Source organism: Danio rerio, chromosome 20 (genome assembly GCF_052040795.2).
Source record: "Danio rerio strain M-AB ecotype USA chromosome 20, GRCz13ab, whole genome shotgun sequence".
Taxonomy (NCBI): domain Eukaryota; kingdom Metazoa; phylum Chordata; class Actinopteri; order Cypriniformes; family Danionidae; genus Danio; species Danio rerio.
In genome coordinates this window covers 38,976,413-39,000,310 of record NC_141040.1, presented here as the reverse complement: position 1 = coordinate 39,000,310, position 23,898 = coordinate 38,976,413, and the positions used below count along the sequence as shown (strand labels likewise).

The window sequence follows — 23,898 nt, the reverse complement described above, 5'->3', positions numbered from 1 at the left end:
AATTTGTTGGAGATGCAACTAACCTATTTGAAAATCTGAATCTGAGGGTTAAAAAATGAAATACTGTACTAAAAAAAAATCACATTTAAATTTGTCCAAATTAAGTGCTTACCAACAATGCAACTTAATTCAGTTTTGATATATATATATATATATATATATATATATATATATATATATATATATATATATATATATATATATATATATATATATATATATATATATACACACACACAGTAGGAACATATAAAATATTTTCATGGAAAAATTTCATGGAATTTTCTAATGATTTTTGGCATAAAACAAAAAAAGATTAATTTTGACCCATACAATATATCTGTGGCTATTGCCGAAATTGTTCCCATGTCACTTAAAACTGGTTTTGAGGTCCAAGGTCACATATAAATTACTATTTAAACAGAAAATACAACGTATATCTCTAATACAACTTAGAAAAAAGAAATATACAAATACACAAACCAATAGACTTTAATGATTACACAAAAAGTGTTTTGTCAAAATTTCATTGTTTATTACAAAAGCAGCTTTGCAAAACATATACTGTGTATCCAGTAGGGTGACTCAACATTTATGAAAATCAAATGTTGGCTGAAATAATGTGAGGACTTTTTTATTTACTTAATACTGCTATGTAATGCCTGTAGTGAGAATTAAGATGATGCTGTCTGATTATAACATTATAGATCAGATTACAACTGATACAACTTCCCAATTGCAAATCTACAGAGACCTGCACATACTGTATGATGTGAAGAAAAATATGTATATTGTCACCACAAATTAACCAATTCATTCCATTATATAACATTGAAGTCAGAATTATTAGCCCCCATTTATTTATTTATTTACTTATTTTTAAATCTTTCCCAAATGATGTTTAACAGAGCAAGAAAATGTTCACAGTATGTCTGATAATACTTTTTTCTTCTGGAGAAAGTCTTATTTGTTTTATTTCGGCTAGAATATAAGCAGTTTTTAATTTTTTAAAAGCCATTTTAAGGTCAAAACTATTAGCCCCTTTAAGCTATATTTTTCTGATTGTCTACAGAACAAACTATAATTATACAACAACTTGCCTAATTACCCTAACCTGCCTAGTTAACCCTATTAACCTAGTTAAGCCTTTAAATGTCACTTTAAGCTGTATAGAAGTGTCTTCAAAAATATCTAGTAAAATATTATTTACTGTCATCATGGCAAAGATAAAATAAATCAGTTATTAGAAATCAGTTATTGAAACTATTATGTTTAGAAATGTATTGATAAAATCTTCTCTCCGTTAAACAGAATATTGGGGGTAAAAATAACGAGGGGCTAATTATTCTGATTTCAACTGTATACGGCACGAAATAAAAATGTTGGGTTGTTTAAAACCACATGTAGATTAATTAAGGACAAACATAACAAATGAATTCATCATGGCTACATTTTGCTTAAATGATGGAACTGGTGATCATGATGCACCTAAAAAGAGTGAACATATTACCAAATTGTGGATATGATTTACTAAAATGAGATCAAATTTGTAATTTGTGCAAAATTTAACATTTAGTTTTATATATTTATAAAAACCTTGGACTGGACTTAATGGTCTAGGTTTGATCTCATAGTACTAGACTCCATGCAAATTCCTTTAAATCCCTTTGTATTAAAGAAAACATTAGGCACAGACCACCAAGACAGCTAAGGTCACACAAACACACATGTCTGGCAGAGAGACAGATTCTGAGCTGTTAGATTTAGACTATTTAGAGAACATCTGCAGCCCAGAGACGAAATAAAGATCCATTGACAAAAATATAGCCAGGATGCAATCTTTTCTGCATCTAGCATAAACAGCTTCGATAGTTTTCTTTGGAAGAGTTAGAGAAGTTTCCTGATCTATAGCCTCTGGCATGGCTAAAAATGTCCCAGTCTCTGCGCAGTGTGCTTTATTTGAGTTCATCCTTTTATAGTTACTCTTCCAAATTTGGAGATAAAGTGAAGAAATGCACCACAAATATGAATGAATAACACACCAAGGAAAAGGGATATAATAGATAATATAATGTGTTATATTTATTGCATCCATCCTAAAAAAAACAACAGAAATGGAGCCTATGATGGAGGAAAATCTTTCTTTAGTTTAAAATAAAACCACATCAATGTTACACAAAGGTTTATTTTTTTACTCACGATCCATGGTTGTTTTTATATTTTATATTTTAGTGAAGCTTACACTGGCAGGTAAAATTATAAGGGAATATTGGTGGTGTGATACCTTTAAAAAAAGAGAAAATTCATTAAATTAAATACTTATGATTAACAAAAATTTAAATGTGAGCTATTATGCAAAAATCACTTTTATAGAAGGTTTAGGCGCAGTTGTGTGGCAACAGAGTGTAAATATTTAAAAAGTTAATTATATCTTTTATTATGATCATACTTATAAAAACAGTGTGCAGAAACACTTTGATTGACATTTTCCCGTGTCATCAGAGGATTAAATCCTGCCCATTAGTGACGATCTCTCCCTCATTAGAATAAACAGCCCTGAATGAGAAGCAGCCGTCCACCATTAGAGTTTTTACCTGCTGAAGATAATGTCAGCGACTAAGAAGATTATAAATATGTAAATGAATTTAGGGATGCACAAATGAACACTGTAGACTGCCTTCTTCTGAGACACTTCTTTTCACATTTTCAGTTTCTCACACTGATAACTTTAGTCCTGGTTTTAGTCTGCCGCTATGTTGACATACAGGCGTTTGTAGCTCTGCGACCTCTTAAGAGAAGAGTACAGTCTTATTTGAATTTAAAGTGACAGTCACCAAAATGGCACAATTTGAATCAAAGCCTAAAAGGGGCAGTTTCAAAGAGTTATAAAACCATATTTGTTGAGTATTTTGAGCTGAAACTTCAAATATATTCTCTAGGCCACCGACATCAGATACTTATTTTACATCTTGTAAATTAAAAGAGGGCATAACAGGTCCCCTTTAAGGACTGTAAATACACTGTACTGTGCATGTCAATGCACTATATTTTGCACTGTCTACCTTTTTACCCTGCTGCAAATATTTCAGGATGTTGTCAAATTGCCTGAATGAATAAATTGCAAAAAAAATTTCGTAGCTTTTTTCAACATTTGACCAAAACAGTGTAGATTTTGCATATTGCACCTCATTAGACATTAACATACCGTATGATGTGACTGATGAAATATTATCAGGAAAATTGACTCTCAGCAATCTCCATTCTCCATTTTTTTGATCATTGTTTGCTGCAGCACTGGTCAATTTCGAGTGACGCCAATTACTGACAACCACAGAGTGCTTTTCTTTTTAATGTAACAAACATTCAAAAAAATCACATTCAAATACTAGTATGAAAGGTTATAGCAGCATAGATCAAAACACTGATGTAAATCCCCATTCAACACTTGATGACTGTTTTAGGTGATTGCGTAATAAGAAATCCCAGTTTAGCAGTCGATCTTCAAGACAAAAAGTAATGTGTGTGGGCTTTTTTAAGAAAGATCTTTGCTGCTCAAATCTGCATTATACTATAAGAAAACATGACACTCACATACAGTATACAGTATATATATATATATAAAAACATTAACATATAAAAAAATCTCAGTCCATTGTTCTGATAATAGATAAAAATATATCCTTCTTGCGTGTCCTTGTGGCCTGCCATAAATGAAACTTGCATATGTTTTGTATCAGCGCTGAATATATATATATAAAACTGTTCTTCAAAAAAAAAATCACCATACAAATTTTTTACATCCGTCTTTGTCCTCAGTGAGTCTTAAATGAGCCTTACAGCCTGTCCTCTGATTCCTCATAGAGCAACATCCCACTGAAGATGGTGAGCGGCTCCACGGAGTGGGCAAGTTTACCTGTGACCAAATCAATGCAGATTGTATCTCCCTCCTGCAGAGGAAGTACGATATTAAAAATGACCAGAGAACCTGGAGTGTGCCGTGCTTCAGCCATGGGCTTCTCAAGACCCTCGGGCTGATAGCCTGCTGAATCTCCACGGGCAATGCCAAAATTGGATTTAGATAAAACCGCCTCTATCTTGACATTTTTGTGACCTGTCAAGACTGCACTGAAGAAGTATCGCCCCCTCACTGGAGCAGTGAACACACCTGTCAAAATACATTTGGTTAGAGTTTTTGATTAAGGCAATCCTTAAACGTGCTGTTTGTAAGTTTTTGACTCTTCAAAAGCATAAAAATACCATGTTTTCAAATATTTAAGAAACATGCCAGGTGAACATTCTTGTTTACCTGAAAAACAATGCTAAAGTCAGATATTCTGCTTTAAAAATATGAGTTACTTGCCGTAATGCTGTCTTTGTTTTGTTTCTTTTAACTCACCCAATGCCAGTTTAGCATTTAAATACAGTCATTCAGAAGCACAGTCTATGCACTCACTCACAAAATGGTAAGGTTTATGATCTAATTAATACATATTAAACCTCTTTAACATTATTAAATGTACATGCTGAATCACTATGTGTTGGTTTTGCGTCACAGTTCTAAAGTTTAATTTCAAACAGTTTTTTTTTATTTTCAAGATCTGAGGTGAACTATCTGCTGCTGCTTTCAGTTTTATGGTAATAAATCATCTAAGTCATAGTCTCTAGTCATCTAAAATGGCATTCAAAATAACATTGTTAGCATTTAACACTGAAAAAAAGCACACGAGGTGTTGGTTAGAACAAAACTCTTTTTAATATTGAAAATATTCCTTCTATTGTGGGCCGTTGGTTTTATATAGAACACAATTGATCAGCCTTTTGGCTCGATCGTCAGACTTGAACGCTCTTGTTGGTCCTTGTGTGTTTTTTTTCCAGGAATGCAATACCTAGTTCAACCACTGGGTGTCAAACTTACATACTGCACCTTTAATTGACATATGATAGACTCGTCTTTTTAATACATACCTGTTTTTGGATTGTAGGCCTTTCTTTCATTGATTAAGACCTTGTTGAAGATAATTGTGCCTGAACTGGCTTGGGGTCTTGTGAGGGCTGCTGAGAACGACAGTCTTGGAACATTGGCATCCTTTCCAGGAGGTCCTGGTAAGCACATGAAGATTTTTTTAAAAATTATGTTTATTTGCAATTAAACAAATATTTGTAGTAGAAACCCAAGCCATGGGAGTTGTATTAGTTAGATTACTGACCTTGTTCACCTCTGAGCCCTAAATAGGACACAAAATGTATATAAATAGTATTAATTTAACCACACCAAAGCCAGTGTTGTTACAACTTTGTAGTATTTGTTTATTTGTTGTCATTTAATTACCTGGGGGTCCTACCGGCCCCACTCTCCCTTGTGGGCCTTCCTTTCCTAGAGGTCCTCGTGGCCCAGGTGGTCCTTTAGATCCTTTCTCTCCTTGAGGACCTGGCAGACCTGGAGGTCCTGTAAATTGACCCAAAATAGATTTATTTTTACATTCAGAAACTGAATATGAATAGTTGATGTATAGTATAACGTGTCCATGAATTTTTTTATTATGTCAAATTCAATATAGAAGATAAACATGGCTCCATGCTTTGGAGATCATTTATTTTAAGTGTTTGAAATATCTTTAGCCCTCAGTAATTTATTAGTTAATCATTTGGTTTGGCATATTAATTTTCTCGGTTAATGTGCCATCATAGAAGCTTAGTGTAAAATAATTTAAATAATGAGAAAAATGCTAGTTGAAGTTTTGTTAGGGGTTTAGAATATCATGCAGGTCACACAATGGGGGAATAGTCATTATTAAATACTTTACATTACTCAAAACTCCACTTTTAGAGATAGTTTGCAAATGAATTTGATTGTATTGCTTTAACAGTGTCAATGTCAATGAATGTGTTTAAACAGCCACAAATAGCCTCAGACTCTCTGCCTGCTGACCTATTTCTTAAACATTATAGGAAGTGTTGCTGAAGTGCAATAGCCAGTTGGAGTTGAAGCTTTTCTGTGTAAAAATGTCCATTTGGAGTAAAGGCAACTAAAATGCTAAAAACTACAAGTTGCACCCTCTACTGCTGCTCTCTGTATCATTTTTCATCATCTCATTTCATGTTCGTGTGTAAAATGCACAAACTCATTTACCAGTCTTACATTAAAATATCAAAAAAGCCTGTTACTGTACATAAAACCACCCCTAAAGAAATCAGCAATTACAGAGTCAAAATACCAGATGTAAAAATGACTGTGTCTGTCTGTCTGGCTTTTCTACTTGTAATCTGATTGACCAAAATCCATTTTAATACCAAGTCTGAATAGGGCCTTTGTCATTCTGTTGAATACAAGTAACTTTTGCAAGTAAAATTATGTGAAATTGATTTTTTTTTTAAAAACATTTGCCAAGGTATGTTTAGCAAACAAAAGTTTCACAGTATTTATTATTATATTTTCATTCATTCATTCATTCATTCATTCATTCATTCATTCATTCATTCATTCATTCATTCATTTTCATCCACTTTTCTGGGGCTGGGTCGTGGGGGCAGCAGTCTTAGGAAAGAACCCCATATTTTCCTCTTCCCAGACACTTCCTCTAGCTCCTCCGGGGGGAATCCGAGGCGTTCCCAGGCCAGCCGAGAGACATAGTCCCTCAAGCGTGTCCTGGGTCTTCCTCCAGGCCTCCTCCCGGTGGGACATGCCTGGAACACCTCCCTAGGTAGGCGTCCATGATGCCTGAACCACCTCAGCTGACTTCTCTCGATGTAGAGGAGCAGCGGCTCTACTCCGAGCTCCTCCTGGGTAACTCCTAACTCCTTAGCCTATCTTTAAGGGTGCGCTCTGCCATCCTGTGAAGGAAACTCATTTTGGCCGCTTATATCCGAGATCTTGTCCTTTCGGTCATGATCCAAAGCTGATGACCATAGGTGAGAGTAGAAACGTAGATTGACCAGTAAATCGAGAGCTTTGCCTTTCGGCTCAGCTCCTTCTTTACCACAACGAACTGGTACATGGACCGCATTACTGCTGCTGATGCACTAATCCGCTGTTCACTGAATATGTTTTTCTTATGGATAAATAAATAATAGTATTTCTTGTAGTATGGCTGGAATAAAAAAAATATATATTTTAAACAATTTAAAAGCTTCCAATGTCAGTATTATTAGCAATATCATTAGCTGCCTCAATTTTTTTTTTAATTGGCTACACTACAAACTGTTTTCCAATGACTTGCCTGATCACCCAACTTAATTACTAGTCACTGGAGTGATAGAATATAAAGTTTGTAAACACGTTGTTTTGATGATCTGCCAGCCTCTATTTTATTGAAATGTAGCAAATTTCTATATGTTGTATACTGTATAAATTCTAAGAACGTACCAGTAAAGTCCTGTTCAGTGAAGATCTGGAACTCCTTGAGAACATTCCGTATGGAAGAGTTAAGATTGTTCATCCGGCCTTGAATGTTCTCCAAGTGAACATTATGAATGCGGCTAATGGTCTCACTGTGAGAGATAACCGTGGAGTTTAGATCATTAACACAAGTCCAAAGCCCAGAGACGTGTTTGCTCAGGCCATCTTTAATTGTCTTAAGGTTCTCTGACAAAGTATCCAGTCTACCGCAGACATCTTCCATCTTTGAAAGCCTTTTATCCAGGCCCTCTCGAGAAAGTCTGCATTCTCCCATTTCAGTCATCAAGTTGCTGTTAAAGCTACTGATGCTGTCGAAATGTCCTTTGCTGTCCACTTTGTGCTTGTTCAGATCATCATAAAGCTGATCCAACTCCAAGTAGATTTTGCCCTTAGACGTGCTCAGATCAGTAATGTTGTTGCCATGCTTCTGTATGGTGTTCCTGAGGCCTTTTAGAGTATCGTTGATGGAGTTGAATGTTTGGAGAATCCCTGTAAGCTCACCCTGAATAGATTTGAGGTCTTTGCCAAGCTTGCGAGTTACAGTATTTTGATTGTCTACATTCCTCTGATGGTCAGCCATACTGATCATGCATTGGCCTGTGCATTTTTCAACCTCTTCTTTCAATTTGCCCACTTCCTCCTGGAGGTTTGAGCACACCTGTGAGCAAACGTGCTCATCTGAAAATACCTTTCTGCCCAAAACTGTAAGCTCTGCCTGGAATTTGTCGAAAGCGAAGCTCGTGACGTTTCTTATTTTTTGTAGTTCGCCATCTATCGAGCTGCATACGTCACAATCACGTCCCAGATTCTCCACATCGGTGACGATTTGGTTAAAGTGTTCTCCATTTTGTCCTGTCAGATCCTTAATTTTTTGAACGTCATTGCTTAGATCTATTACACGGTCCAATAAGGAGTCACCAGACACACTTATATCCTTTAGCTTGGTGTCAAACTTCTTAATGTCCTCCTCATTGGCAACAACCTTCCATTCCAGGCTTTTCACAGTATCTTCTGTCTCACTCCCTTTGGCAGCGCATGTCTCTGTGCACAAATGAATCGCTGACTTAAGTCCACTGTCAAGATCGTTTGTTTTGTTCCCTAACCGTTCCAGGTTATTTTTATGATCGTTAATAAAACGCTTCAAGTCTTGGATGTCTATCTCAATTGTAGATATCCTATAACCATGATCATCGTTTCGACCGAGGACTGAGTTCTTTATCTGGCCGATCTCTCTCTGGACAAACTCCTTCATACTTGTCTCTGTATGGGAGCATTTTTGCTCAGTTTTTCTCACAGTCCCATTCAATCTCCGCTCCAGGTCTCGAAGGCGGTTATTCAGTTTTTCCTCCATAGCTTTTCCACGACCTCCATTGCCATTACCTCTCAGCTCCTTCTCAAGGCGTCCTCTAAGGATATCGTATGTCTCTGCAGTCGAACTGACCTTTCTGTCAATTGCACTGAGCTTCCTGTCCAGGGAATCACAGCAACTCTGAGAGCGTGATAGCAAGTCTAAGGTTTGCTGGTGGTGCTGTTCCATCACACTGATGTGCTTCTCCAGTTCTCGGATCCTCTCTCTGTCTTCCTGATGTTGCCTTTGTATGCTCTCCACTCCGGTTTGGCAAGACGAACAAGACAGCGTCACCCGCCGTTCAAGCTCCCGTAGAATCTCCTCTTTAAGTGTGCCATAGCGACTGTCCAACTCATTCTCAATTCCATTGCCGCCCACAAGGTGGTTGTTGATGTTTGTGAGGGTCTTGTCATGCACTCGTGTCATGTTGTCCAGCATGTCCAGTTTGGTCTGGATGCTGTGAATGGTCTCTTTCATCCCTGGCTGGGCAGCGTCTGCCAGATTGTTGCCACCGCTGATGCCTTCCCTTTGAGATTCTTCATATATTTTCTTTTGGAGGTTGTGAAGGTTTTTGTTCAAGCTTTGTATTTGTTCCTCGAGTTGTCTAATCCTGTCGCTGTCACTTCTCCCTAAAGACATGGTTGGACAAGTTATTAGAATCAATGTTTTTAAAGGGATAGTCCGCCCCAAAAATTCTGCCATCATTTACACATCCTTGACAGATTCCTAATCAATTTGAGTTATTTTAGTCTGCTGAATACAAAAGATGATATTATGAACAATGTATTGGCATCCTTAGTAGGAAAAACTAAAACTACGGATGTCAATGGTTACAGGTTTCTTACATTCTTCAAAGAAAGTAATGTTTTGTGTTCAACAGAAGAAAAAAAACGGTCACACTTTGTTTTGATGGTCTGTTTGTTGAATTTAAGTTACATTGCATGCCAACTAATTCTCATTAGATTATAAGTATACTGTTAGGTTGGGGTTGGGGTAAGGGTTAGTTTTGTAAGTTGACATGTACTTTCAAAGTTTCTTATAGTTAGCTAAATGTCTGTTGAAAGAGCAGTATCAACAGATATTAAGCAGACAGTCTACTAATGCTCAAAAGGACAAACTAAATAAAGTGTTACCAAAAAAACTAACTCAAACTGCTTTGTAATCGAGCAATGCATTTCAGGAATGTTTGTGTAATTGAAAATATCTTTATTATGTATGTATATAAATTCTACCTTCTTCACCAGTAGGTCTTGCCCTGCTGTCATGTATGGCAGAGGAACCGTCACTGCAGTCATCACCTGAGTAACCATGACAGCACTTCCATTCCATCTCTGATACCACTTTATAGGCAACCTTATACCGTGGTTTTCTGTAAGTCCGATACCTGTGGTGAAATATTTTATCATGTTCAGTTCTATTTACTGAGCTTTGTTTGCAAACAGTAAACATTTACCCTCATGCATCAACATAACAATTAATCATAAAAGGATTATATTTCAATATATTTTTTAGCTTCACTGACAGAGATTTATTTGCCAGCATGAGCCCTGATTATAACTATCAGTTTTTATTATTTATTTATTTATTTATTTTTGGTATTTTAACACTTTAAAGTACAGTTTGTTTACACAATGCAATGCTTTTTAAAATAATAATAAAAATCTATTTTTTTCTATATACTAAGCAGTTTTTATTTAGATCATTACAGTCTTTGATAAGAAGATCAAAAGCAATATTCATTTTGATGCATTCACACACAAAAATAATGTGCTAAAATATTACAAATAGTTGTATTTTTTTGATTATTTGTATTTTTAAGCTTTGTCAACAAAACTGAAACCTGTTAAAGAATGTAGGACTTTTATTCTTAAGTAGTGTGAAGGAACATTGCAATTTTAATGGTTTTCTAACCTGAAATATCACTAAAAAAGCTAACTTTATTTGCAAACTTTATGATATTTGCATTAAAACAGCCTTAATCATCACCACAAAATGAAACAGACAAAATGTCCATAATGATGCACAACAGCTCAGCTTCTACTATATGACTACTTTTCCCATGTTTATAAAAGTGGTCATTTTTCATTTAATCATCTTTCAAGACTTTAATTGAGAGTCTCTAATGGTACTGCTCAAGTAGGCAGATAGAAAGTATTTCTGTTGCGTTCTTTCCTTGGCTGTGTAACGCTTTTCAAAAAGCCGCAAGTCTGCTAGGCAACGCTACAATAAAGGCCTGTTCTTCATTTTCTGAGAGTTGTTGTTTCTGGGCATGTTTTTGTTATTTTATTCAGTCAAAGCTTTCAATACATCATTAAAATCTTTGAAAGTGTTTGCTTTGCTCTGGCAAGCCTCTTGTGCGTCTACTTAACTTTCAAGTGCAGTTGTTGCTATTATTAGGACATTGTTTATTATCCATTCATACTTGTGATGTGGCTTCTGTATTTTATAGCGGACTAGTATTACGGCTTTCTTTGAAGATCTTGGATAAAGCTGATGTTCACTGAGACTTAAGTAAAGGTCAGGTTCATATTGGACTTGTGTCTGAAATGTGTTCTCTACTAAATGAGTAATATAACAGAATGCAAGTAACTTTCCGGAACATTAGCAGTTTTATATGAGGTCGATTTCTCTCAGTGTCTCTCTCCCGTCTCATTCCACACATAGTTCTGGTGGACATGAGTCCAGTTAAGGAGAGGGAGATGGGCCAGACCTTTCCAGCTTGACACTGTCATAATAACAAGTGGTCACCAAGATTAAATGAAATGTAATTTGGCAGTGCTTATGCATGAATACTTACAAAACCACATGGGAACATTGGCCCCAAGCACAGCGCTGGTATTCAGGTTTGACATAAGTTTCCACTCCATCTTCCATAACACAGCTTACAGTCCGCGTCACTACGTAGGCACACCAGTTCCTGTTTGTGTACATGAGCAAATCATACTTATTAATCTTTCAATTCACATGACTGAGGACTGCTAAACTGCAACCACAAATATCACATTAGAGAAACTAGTTAGCAAGTTTATGACCACATTATTTGGCTATACTTACTGTAATTAGACTGCACAGAGCAGCCTAATAACTAACCTTAAAATGTAGTTAGTTTGATAAAACAGAGAAGCTTCTTCCCCATGTGCTTACATCCGTTTGAAACAGAAGCAGTCAACGCACGTCATGATTTTGCCAAGTACATTAACATCTATGTTGATCCTGGAACATTAGTTTTGTTCGAAAATGTAATCCATATCTATTCCCTACCCCTAAACCCAACAATAACTGTAAATTATTCCCAAAATCAGAGGGGAATAATAGTTGAAGAACAATCATGTAGAAGCACACAAACCTAACCATAAGCCTAAACTTAATATAAACAGTAGACGTATCCCTTAATTCTGCTTGGCTGATTGGAATGATGGTCCAGGATCAACATGGATGTAAATCCAGGAACATGTCCTTCAGTACATTGTGAAATCAGAATGGCGAGTGGTCGACTGTGGCACTGTGATGTGTCACACTCATATATCATTCTCAGTGCAATTTTGAAAGTGGCATTGTTTCACTTCAACAGCTTTCAGCCTTACTCTGCTTCATACTAAAAAGAAATTATAAGTCCTGAAGGATGTAATGAAGATGAAAACTCCCTTGATTCCATACTTAGTCAAGTTGTCATCAAACTATACCTTTGTTTGTTGTGAATATGCACCCTTTAGTGGCGAAAATTAGATGCTGTGTCTTTAATGACACTTTATGCCAAGTAAGATATAATATATACTTTAGTTTTCAGCCACTCTTTTGCCACTTAATTTTTAAACATCCACCCATCCTGTCAGAGAATGAGGGGATGGAAAACTCCATCCTGCTCACAGATATACATCTGCTCTGCGCCCACAATAGAAGCAGTATTAAAATAAAAACTTATATTACCACACATTTTATCCTTTCTTGTTCATGTGGAGTTTTATTAGTGCGCCTTTATTTTAGAGTTTAATGTAGTTTCCCCAACACCTTTGAGCGCTGCATGATTTAAGAACTCATTTTTTGATTAAAGTGATAAATGATGCTGGGGAGTTTTCTTAAATGGGATCAAAACCCGGCTTGAATCCAAAGCTTCTGGTTCATCACAATAACTCATTGAGTCTGGTTAGTCATTCGTTATCACAAGTCGGGAATGTCTCAATGCATCAAGAGCAACTGCTCTCACACGTACAAACAAATGGGGCCCAGACACTGAGTACACAAGTTCAACAGGGGCATCTTCACCACAGACAACTGCGGTTGTCCAAAATCCAACACCTTCTCAACCTCAGATAAGGCATGTGTGGCATCTATTTGTGTTTTTGTGTACTTAAATGTTAAAGTCTACTGTTTAACCATACATTGTAAATACAAACAAATGTTATATTTGTAAAATATGTATGTAAAGATATATTTATGTGTTTATGCGAGTGATAAAAGAGAATGAGTGTATGGGCAATCCACATATAAACCTACATTAATAGACTTCAGATTGACTTGTAAAGAATACAATGTGTATAGAAGCAGTAAATAGGGCACATATAGAAGTTGTGGTAATTGGGATATACAAACAAAAGTATGGCAGCAACAGAACAGTGAGCCATTGTTTTAGATTTACTCTGTGGGGGTGGTTAAAAAAAACAAGGACAAAGGCTTGGGTCCATGCATACCAATGAGAAAAAAGGAAATCATGGTTCCCAGCTTTATCAAATTTGAGAGCAGAAAAGTAAACAAAAACTTTGAAGTTACAATGGACCCTTTGTCCACAAATGTACTCAAATCCATTCTGATTTTGTAGCAGATCACTCTTAAGCATTGGGTTCCAATGTCCAGCATTCTTGTACCATGTATTCTTGCTCCCGGTTTAAGTACCACCCAGTGGTTGTGCAGCATTCAAGCTGATTTTGGAAAGAAACCCTGTCTGTAAACCCTTCCAGTCTTCTAATTATTTTTTACAACACTACACCTGCCAGCATGTAATTTTACACAAGAATCAAATTCACTGCTTAGTCGTAAACATTAAGACCCAGACGCACGAATTAGACCTGAAACGCTCACACTCAAGAACGTCCAGCTTAAGGGAGCTGAATATAAACACTCTCCGTTGACAGGAAAAAAATCCACAGAACCCAATTTGGCAAGGAATGAAGTATCACATCAACATCTCAAGCAGAAAAAAAAGAAAGAAGCAGAGAAATAATAGCAGGAGTCTGAGTAATACACAACAACAGTAGGGCAACTTGCACTCAAAAAAGAAACCGTGGGTAGGCCTACAGGGTAACTGAGTTATCCATACAAACAAAGCACAAGCACAGCATATCTAAGCAAACTGTCTTAAGACAGATTAGTAGTTTTTCTTTTGTTTAAGGCCAAAAGAGGGAATGCATGCAATCTAAAACCTACAGACTATCAAAGAAGATGTGCTCTCATGTATTTTATCCGGTATAGACTTAATAGAACATTCGCTTTTTTGGGGGGAATAGGTTTATTTTACAACTGCCCTATAGTTAAACAGGTGAGTTTTACCACATTAAAATCCTTCAGTCGGTCTCTGGGTGTAGCAGGAGCAGTTTTAGCTTAGCTTAGCATAGATCATTAAATTGGATTAAACCATTAGCATCTATAAAGAGTTTTGATCGTTTTCTCATTTAACCTAAGTACTAAGAAAAGCTGCTATTTTCATTTTCCATTTATTTTAGTACCTTATGTATAGTCATATTGTACACTCACTGATCCCTTTATTAGATACATCTGTCCAACTGCTTTTTTAGGCAAATAGACATGATCAAGACGATCTGCTGCAGTTCAAACCGAACATCAGAATGGGGAAGAAAGGGGATTTAAGTGACTTTGAATGTGGTTGTTGGTGCCAGATGGGCTGATCTGAGTAATTTAGAAACTGCTGATCCACTAAGATTTCACGCACAACCATCTATAGGGTTTACAGAGAATGGTCCGAAAAAGAACAAATATCCAGTGAGCAGCGGTTTTGTTGGCGCAAATGCTTTGTTGATGCCAGAGGTCAGAGGAGAATGGCCAGACTGGTTTGAGCTGATAGAAAGACAACAGTAACGGAGGTATGCAGAAGAGCATCTCTGATCGCACAACATGTCCAACCTTGAGGCGGATGGGCTACAACAGCAAAAGACCCCACGGGGTGCCACTACTGTCAGCTATGATCAGGAAACTGAAGGTACAATTCACACAGGCTCACCAAAATTGGACAATGGAAAATTGGAAAAATGTTGCCTGGTCTGATGAGTCTCGATTTCTGCTGCGATATTCGGATAGGGTCAGAATTCAGCATCAACAACATGAAAGCATTCATCCATCCTGCTTTGTATCAATGGTTCAGGATTTTGGTGGTGGTATAATAGTGTGAGGGATATTTTCTTGAAATACTTTGGGCTCATTAGCACCAATTGAGAATTGTGTCAACACCACAGCCTACCTGAGTATTGTTGCTGACCATGTCCATCCCTTTATGACAACAGTGTAGCCATTATCTGATGGTTACTTCTAGCAGTATAACGCACCATGTCATAAGAATAAATAGTATCAGACTGGTTTCTTGAACATGACAATGAGTTTACTGTACTCAAATGGCCTCCACAGTAACCAGATCTCAATTTATTAGAGCATCTTTGGGATGTGAAGGATGGGAAAAACTGCAGCAACTGTGTGATGCTATCATGTCAATATGGACCAAAATCTCTGAAGCATATCTTCAGTACCTTGTTGAATCTTTGCCAAAAAGAATTAAGGCAGTTCTGAAGGCAAAAGGTTGTCCAACCTGATACTAGTAGGTATTTTTTGAGCAAGATGCTAATGATCTAATCTGATTCAATGATGTATGCTAAGCTAGCTTAATGTGCTCCAACCAGACCAGAAAATCGTCTGAATGGATTATAAAATGGTAAAACTAAACTGTTTATTTCATATTTCCTAAAAGAAAATGAAGTGTTCCTTTAAGTCATGCTGTTTGTTTGATATTAGAGTTGGAAGCTGTGCTTTATTATAACAATAACTGCTTAACTTGTTAAAGACAGACCTGCTATAAGCACAGAGGTTGTTATTTGATTGCACATGCTTTTTATTGAACCCATCTGTTTCCATTAATCATGCAAAAAATCCAACAATCAGAGAGTCGCAGCAGAACAAAGAGTGTCAAAAGAGATCACCACCACCTCCCATGAAGCACTGCTAACGACATCATTTTTGCTCCCAAAATACTTTAGCAGTTAGCATTAAATAGATTTTTCTATATACCATACAACCAATGACTTCAAATTAGTAGACTTTTATTTTGGATTATGACATTTGGACTGTAGTTCTTTCCCTTATTAAACCCGTTAAATAAATAATTGGTTGATTTTTGTCATTCATAGGAGGCCACAATGCAAGATACGTTGCAAAATCAGAATTGAAGATGAAATCGGATTGCAATTTTAATAAATCAGCTGTTTAAAGAAAAGATTTGCAAAATTTGTCTCAGAAATGCCAAATCATGACTAGAATTATACAGTATGTATATCCAGCTTTACTTGCAGACTTTTCACAATGAATAAGACCAGCACATCATTAATCTGCACAACCACAAGAATCCATATCAAATCCATTCAAATTTCCCCATACAAAGATTTTAGCATTGCTTTGGTCAGTGTCCCTTCATTGCTCCCTATCATATTTACTTATTATATTCAATTACACAAATGTTTGCAATTATGGTTTAGATGTAAGAAAGTGTGTATTTCCCATTTGAGTTCCAAATGATTTACATAAAAGCTGAGCTCAGCAAACTGTTTTGAGAAATGCTTAAACACTCTCGACAAGCAAACACTGCACACGTTTCCTGAGGCCACTTACATGTATGTATACACTTTACATCACTGATGAAACTAACAAAGTTGGTGCAGTGTGATAATATGTCATAGCAGGAACTACTTGTTTATGACTCTGGGCAATGCATCAAAGTGCAAGGTAAGCATCTGGCAATAATAAATGAAATGAAAGGTAATGCTTAGTTCATTCGTTCATTTTCTTTTTGGCTTAGTCCCTTTATTAATCAGTGGTCACCACAGTGGAATGAATCGCCAACTTATCCAGCATATGTTTCACGCAGTGGATGCCCTTCCAGCTGTAATCCATCACTAAGAAACACCCATACACTCTCACTTACACACACATACACACTACGGACAATTTAGCTTACCCAATTCACCCATACCACATGTCTTTGGACTTTGGGGGAAACCGGAGCACCTGGTGGAAACCCACGCCAACACAGAGTGAACATGCAAACTCCACACAGAAATGTCAACTGACCCAGCCGAGGCTCGAAACAGAGACCTTCTTGCTGTGAGGCGACAGAACTAACCACTAAGCCACTGTGTTGCCGCACAAATCAAAGTTAACTTAATTATTTTTACAAATTTAAGTGGATTGAACATTAAACAATGAAGCTGTCCCAAAAAATTGTGTTGATTCAGCTCATTTTACATAAGTAGTTTGAACAAGCAGCAAAAAAATTTTTTGAGTGCACTATTACAAAAATGTTTGAAGTTTGAAACAATTTATTGTTTAATAAATAATAAATAGAGAATTAAGTCTGTAAAATAACACAATTTATCTTTGGGACCATAAAAATATTTGTGTGCAAATATTAAGCAGTCTACTAATACTGTAAAGTGTACTGAAAGTGGTTAATTTAAAAAAGTGAGCAAACCTATTGCCTTAAAGGGCACCGATTTTACTCCTATTTCAAAATTTTAGATAGGTCTTTTGTGTCTCCAGAATGTGTCTCACACATGCACACGATTAGATTTGCACTGGTTTTGCACGTCAAATGTGATAGGATACATGTTAATATCCACTGCTGTATGAATATCTGTTATGTTAATGTACAAAATAAACCTGATTTAACGTCCACAAACTGGGATTGAAGTGTCTTCTTTTATAATTGTACTGACATGCGACTGTGGTCATAAAGTAAAACCAGTAAAATTGCTGTAATTCATTACAAAAATGCGCTGTTTTATAAACTTTTTTAACTTGTAAAACTCATTCTTAAGGTGCAGCTGACCACAGAGAGTTTGAACAGATCTTTTAATCCCAGTTGCTTTGCGCACGTCCTGTCTTGTTAATATGATTTTATGACGTTACTATGAAAAAATGTTAATACGCATCTATCAATCAGTTTGGTGGGCGGAAAAACCGCACCTCTACGTCACGTTGCGGTGGGCCTCAGAATTGCAATGATTTGGAGCCTATTTTATCGTCAGGAAATAAAAAAAAAGAGACTTATTGTGTTTCTATAACTTTAAAATGACTGCGGACACATTACACCTACACACAGTTCTGTCCAAACAGCTTACAAAAGTTGATTTTCATCATAGGTACCCTTTAATAGCTAAAAGTTAACTGTGTATTTTAAAAAAGCGAGTAAGCCTGTTGCATCTTGGAATTAAGTTGTCTTCATTTTTATAATCATGCACATACAAGGCAACAGGTTAACTCTCTTTTTTAAGTAAAATCAACTAATCACTTTAAAAGCAATGTTTTTTTCCACTTTTTAACATCAACCAATTACTTTTTATAGTTTTAATGACAGATAGTTGACATTCAATCATTCATTTTGCTTCAGCTTAGTCCCTTTATTCATCAGGAGTCGCCACAGCGGAATGAACCGCCAACATATCCAGCATATGATTCACACAGCGGATGCCCTTCCATCTGCAACCCAGTACTGGGAAACACCCATACACTTTCACATTCACACATATACACTACGGCCAACTTACCTGTACTGCATGTCTTTGGTCTGTGGGGGAAACTGGAGCACCGAGAGGAAACCCATGCAAACACAGGGAGAACATGCAAACTCCAGACAGAAATGCCAACTTACCTAGCCAAGACTTGAACAAGCGACCTTCTTGTTGTGAGTGCTAACCACTGAGCCACCCCAGATTTTCGATCTATATAGTTACAAATTTAACAGACACTCTTAAGGCAAACATCAAACTAATGTTACAATACGAAACGTTTGGAGTAACATCAATGTTATGGAGGACAGTTAATATCTCTTTTACTAATCATCACACATCTGTTTTGAAGAAATAGCTTCATAACTTATTCGTCAGCAAAAAAATATTCATTTTATTGGCACATTACTTCTGTTGTATATTGAAAGCATCTGTGCATACCAGCTGTTTATGAGCCATAATGTGGACTGCAGGTCACATTACAACTCAATCAAAAATAGAAAGGCTACTGATATCATCTTAGATACCGGGGCAGACAGGAAACAAGGGACACTGTGTGTAGGAGGATTCCGGCTACCACAAGTTGTGTAATATTTCACACATCTGTAAAAACAAAAGTGACTTCAAACAGACAGTCTAAAGCAGCGGTGCCAGAGGCCAAGACATTCTTTCACAAACAGTGGTGTGCAAAACCTCTGTACTCCACTGGGTTGTGCTAATGCCAGGATAAGTGCACTTAAGGTCTTCACCGCTTGGCCTCTGTCCCATTGCACATGCATTGACGTCTGCTCAGTAAAGCCAAAAAAGGGCAGACGTGTCTAACCATTGCTCACTCACCCAGGGCAAGAGTTTGGGATTTCATGCTAGGTTTAGTGACTAGAGACCAGCTAATTTATTACTGGAGGACTTCATATTTGCAACATCAGCACGGACAGTTAGGTGTAATACAGGTGTAACGGACACCATGTGAATACAAAAGACCTGCCTGGATGTTTGTAATAGTACAGGATTTAATAAAGTGTTGTTAGTTGACTTTTTAAGAGTTCACACTTAGCTGATGAGTTCTAATAAAACATGTTTGGCATGCTGTCCCGGGAGAGAGCCCTGAGCTCAGAAGATCCCCAAGCCTGGGGCTCTCTCCCGTTTGAAGGGCAAGAGGGGAGTTTGAGCTCAGGTAGGTCTCGAGAACTCCTCTGTTTGTTATGCTATTAGTGAGTAGGAATTGTTATAAGAGATATATAGGTGACTAAGAATTAATCTATGGTGCCAATTCACTTATGTCGCATGTCTTTGGATGGTGGGAGGAAACCGGAGAACTCGGGGGAAACCCACTCGAGAACATGTAAACTCCGCAAAGAAACACTGACTGGTAAGGACTTGAACTATAGTGACATTCTTGCTGTGAGGCAACAGTGCTAACCCCTGGGCTGCCGTGCCGCCATGTCTAGGAAAAGGGAGGAGGAGTACGGGTGGAAGGGGGGACTCTTCAAGATAAAGATAACTGAGGTGAGAAACTCTAGTTATTTATAGTTAGTTAGGATTCATCTGATTAGTGCATTGTGTGTTAACTGATGCGGGACCAGCTGTGATCAATCATAAGGCTGTGATCCTCTCGAAATTAGTTCATAATTAATAGCTTCAATCCAGACAACAGAGTTAATACCTGCCCTTTTATTTAATCCACATTTTAAACTTTTAGGTTCACAATTTTAAACTTTAATAGGGAGATAAGTGCTCCAAATTTTAATAAACATTTACAGAATAAACAAAAAATCAGCTGTAGACAGTCAATTCTGTGATTGTTTAGGTAGCAAAACAGCATGAATATAATGGTATAAACTTATACAAATATTATTTTGTAGCTTTTACAGGCTTACAGGCTTTTACTCATCTTTCAACCCAAGTACTGCAATTGACTTGATTTAAGTTGAGTAAACTGAATATTTGTCCTGAAGCTGGTTGCCTTTAAGTTTTAAGTTGAGTCATCAAAAAAAAATAAAGTGTATATATTAATTCTGTTCTCATTCATTAACTCAACATGGATTTTTATTACTCGTTCAAACGAATATATATATAAAATGAGCTTAATCGACGCAATTCTTGAGTTTTTGGGGGGGATTTCAACTTAATTGTATTATGTATTGTATCCACTTAAATTTGTAAAAACAATGAAGTTAACTTAATCGATTTGTGTTGGGATAACATGAATGAACTGTGTGGAAGTCTGCATTTTTTACAGTAAAATGTGATTTTTATTTTTTATTTTTGTATAGGATTAATCTTAAGGGCATTATGACAAATGGCTTCAGTATCATCATAAAGTTTGTACCTATTTGTGTTTAGTCACCAATCTATTTAATATGGTTATTAAATTATAAATTGTTTTTAAAATGAAGACACTGGTGCTGTCTTACCTATGTCTGCTGGTCACCTTAGATCCACTCTGTGCTGCTGCTCCAAACTGATTCTCATCCACATGTTGAGTGTATCGAGAAGCGTAAGTTCCCGCTGCCCAATTATCTCCAAGCAAAATCAGCGCCAATAGAGTGGACAAGTAAACAAAATATAGTGCCATGGCTTACAAGTAAAAACGATCGTTAAAAAGTACATCCAAGTGTTTCAAAGTAGAAATCCGCCTGGTAGGTGCAGTCCAGCAGTCCCACTAACTCTCCATGAGTTGATGATGTTCAGCGCTGGGATTCATAAAGTTCTATGTGTTGTCTCTGTTTATGAACCGGTGTCATAATTTTGCACAGTGTCCATTAATCGCAAAATATGTTATCGTCATTTTCTACTTGACAGACGCTCCGCAGTCAAACGCTAATGAGAAACGTCCGGTTTTTTTCCTTCATCGTCTGCGCCTTCATAATGTGAAAACTGTCCTGAAAAGATGCGGATCCAAAACTCTCTCTCTCTCTCTCTCTCTCTCTCTCTCTCTCCCTCTCCCTCTCCCTCTCTCCCTCTCTCTCTCACACACACACAGGAACCACGCTCTGCTTTTAATTTTACGTGCCTCGAGAATTGTTTAGCTTTCAACTTAATTACGAAAGACAGATAACCGACAGACTCATTCATTCATTCATTCATTCATTCATTCATTCATTCATTATAAATTCTACACTTTTTTACAACACGTTTTTAAACATAATAGTTTAACTAACTAATTTCTAATGACTACTTTTTTATCTTTTCCTTGTGTGTTAGAATAATTAGTCAAGTTATTGTATAACTGGTTTGTTGTGTAGACAATCAAAATAAAAACAAAATACCTTTACAGTAAATATTTCTTGAGAAGGATAATACCACTGACCTTAAAATAAATTTTTTTTAAACAACAAAAAACTGCTTTTATTCAAGAAATAATTTTATGACTGTGCAAATGTTCTTGGTTTGTTAAAGATCAATTGGAAAACATTATTTTAAATTAATGGGAGGGCAAAAAATTACTTCAACTGCATCTGTTAAAGATTACAGGTGCAAAAATGTGCCTTGATGTATTTGAATGTAAGAAATGTGTTATACTACAATACAAAGTTACTTGTCATATAAATAAACCGGATCACCCAGAGGAAACCCACCATTGCTGTGAGGCTACAGTACTATACCTACCTACTGCGCCACTGCGTCGCCTATATTATATTATATTATATTATATTATATTATATTATATTATATTATATTATATTATATTATATTATATTATATTATATTATATTATGACCTTTTATTGTTGTCTTTCCTGCAGTTTTTTCTTATTACCTTTACACTTCATCATTTTGAGACTCTCCAAAAATCTTATTTGTTTTATAAAAAAAATAATTCTACTCCTAGATTGAAAACCCTAATAAATACATACAAAAGAAAAAGCATACATTAGAATCCCTGAAATACATAAAGGTAAAATTGTAACTTTTTATAAATGGCTAGGCCACTATTGAATATTTTATTAATCAATATTTATTTTATTATGTTATTTAAACAATTATATGTATGCAATATACAGTGCTCAGCATATACAAGTACACCCCTCACAAATCTATCTTTTAAATTCATATTTTTAATAGAAAGCTATACAATATTTTATCTGTGAATATAGATTAGTCAGTACTGAAGCAAAATATGGAGCTTTTCTAACAAAATAACTTTAGATAAAGGTCCAAAAACTAGTACACCAACATTTATATGGTATAGAAAAAATATTAAATACAAATTTAAAAAAAGGAAAAATCAAGAAAAGCAAAAAAAAATTGTTGAATTTTTGTTGGTTGTAATTTCTTTTGCAATATTTTGCTTGAGTTTAACTGTATTATCTTTCAATTTCTAAAAATGTTTGGTGACTAACATATTATTTTAATAAATGTATCTGTTTATTTGTATATAGATGTCATGAGTAAAATGTATATAAGAAAGGATGTTTTTTATATATTTTAATATTATAACCATAAAAATACACATAAAAAAAATAAGTTTCTGATATTGGTCTAAAAACTTCTAAAATACACCAAGGGGAAGAGGAAACTCAAGCTGTGCCAGATCTTCACTGGACAGTTTCCTCTGATCTCAAGGTTGCTGAGATAGCATCGCATCTAATTGCTGTGATCTCAAAGCAATACCGAAGGGAGGATCAAGTCTGCTAAGAGACATGACCTAACCTAGCCTAAGACCTACCCTAACCATCAAAGAGTGTTTCACTCTACTAGACCAGAAAAACAGCCTCATCAAAAAAAAAAAAAAAAGGGGGGGCTAGTAGTATTACTAGTCAGTCAAGTCTTATGAACTTATAAGGAATAGGACATTTAGTAGATGTCATGATTATTATGATGGTTATGTAAGAACTCAAACAAACAGCAGATCAGATATTCAAGCTTAGTTTGAGTGAGGTCTTTCTTCTTGGCCAGACATGAGGAAAAAGCGTGTGAATGCATTTAGTGGTGTGTTTTGAACTCGCTTCCACAGTTTGATCTCTGTATTTTGTAACACAACAAATTATAGTAATATTTTATTTTTAACAAACTCAGACAGATTGAAATCACTCTTTATCCATGTCTGTCTACCACCAAAAGCTGGACACACTTATGAACTCACTTTCAGAGTACTGCTAATATTCATTGCGTTTTAATGTCATGCAACCACAGGCAGCATTTTTCAGTTTTTGTTTGACTGTAGTCTGCATTACATGCTTAGATTTTCCTTCAAACTTGTTTCAGACTTTAGCCAAAACTGGATCTTCCCGACTTTCATTTTGAAACTGAAAGCACTGTTAAATCCCTGGACTTTGTACAACAGATTAAAATTCCTGAGGGGACAGTTTATTTGCAATCAGTGAACAAAAGCTGTGGTACACAACTCGTCACATTCTGGGGGTGCTGTGGGAG

The 23,898-nt window shown here is 36.1% G+C and overlaps 1 protein-coding gene across 2 annotated transcripts; it reads right to left on the bottom strand.

The window, feature by feature from the left end:
- Window positions 1-513: 513 nt before the first annotated feature.
- Window positions 514-21,385, bottom strand: emilin1a (elastin microfibril interfacer 1a). Of its 2 annotated transcripts, XM_087297529.1 has the most exons (8): window positions 20,938-21,385; window positions 11,542-11,661; window positions 9,977-10,128; window positions 7,364-9,373; window positions 5,330-5,446; window positions 5,208-5,225; window positions 4,966-5,100; window positions 514-4,165 (listed from the first exon to the last, which is right to left on the bottom strand). In XM_087297529.1, the coding sequence occupies exons 1-8, from the start codon at window positions 21,096-21,098 to the stop codon at window positions 3,834-3,836; spliced, it is 3,045 nt and encodes a 1,014-aa protein (XP_087153655.1). In that variant the 5' UTR covers window positions 21,099-21,385; the 3' UTR covers window positions 514-3,833.
- Between the last annotated feature and the right edge of the window lie 2,513 nt (window positions 21,386-23,898).

Excerpts from the sequence above, each read along its gene's own strand:
- emilin1a (XM_087297529.1), bottom strand. The coding sequence starts at position 21,098 with ATGGCACTATATTTTGTTTACTTGTCCACTCTATTGGCGCTGATTTTG. Across the intron at positions 9,374-9,976 it reads AAGACCTACTGGTGAAGAAG|GGAGAAGTGACAGCGACAGG; the intron begins GTAGAATTTATA and ends CCATGTCTTTAG. Across the intron at positions 5,447-7,363 it reads CACTGAACAGGACTTTACTG|GACCTCCAGGTCTGCCAGGT; the intron begins GTACGTTCTTAG and ends GTCAATTTACAG.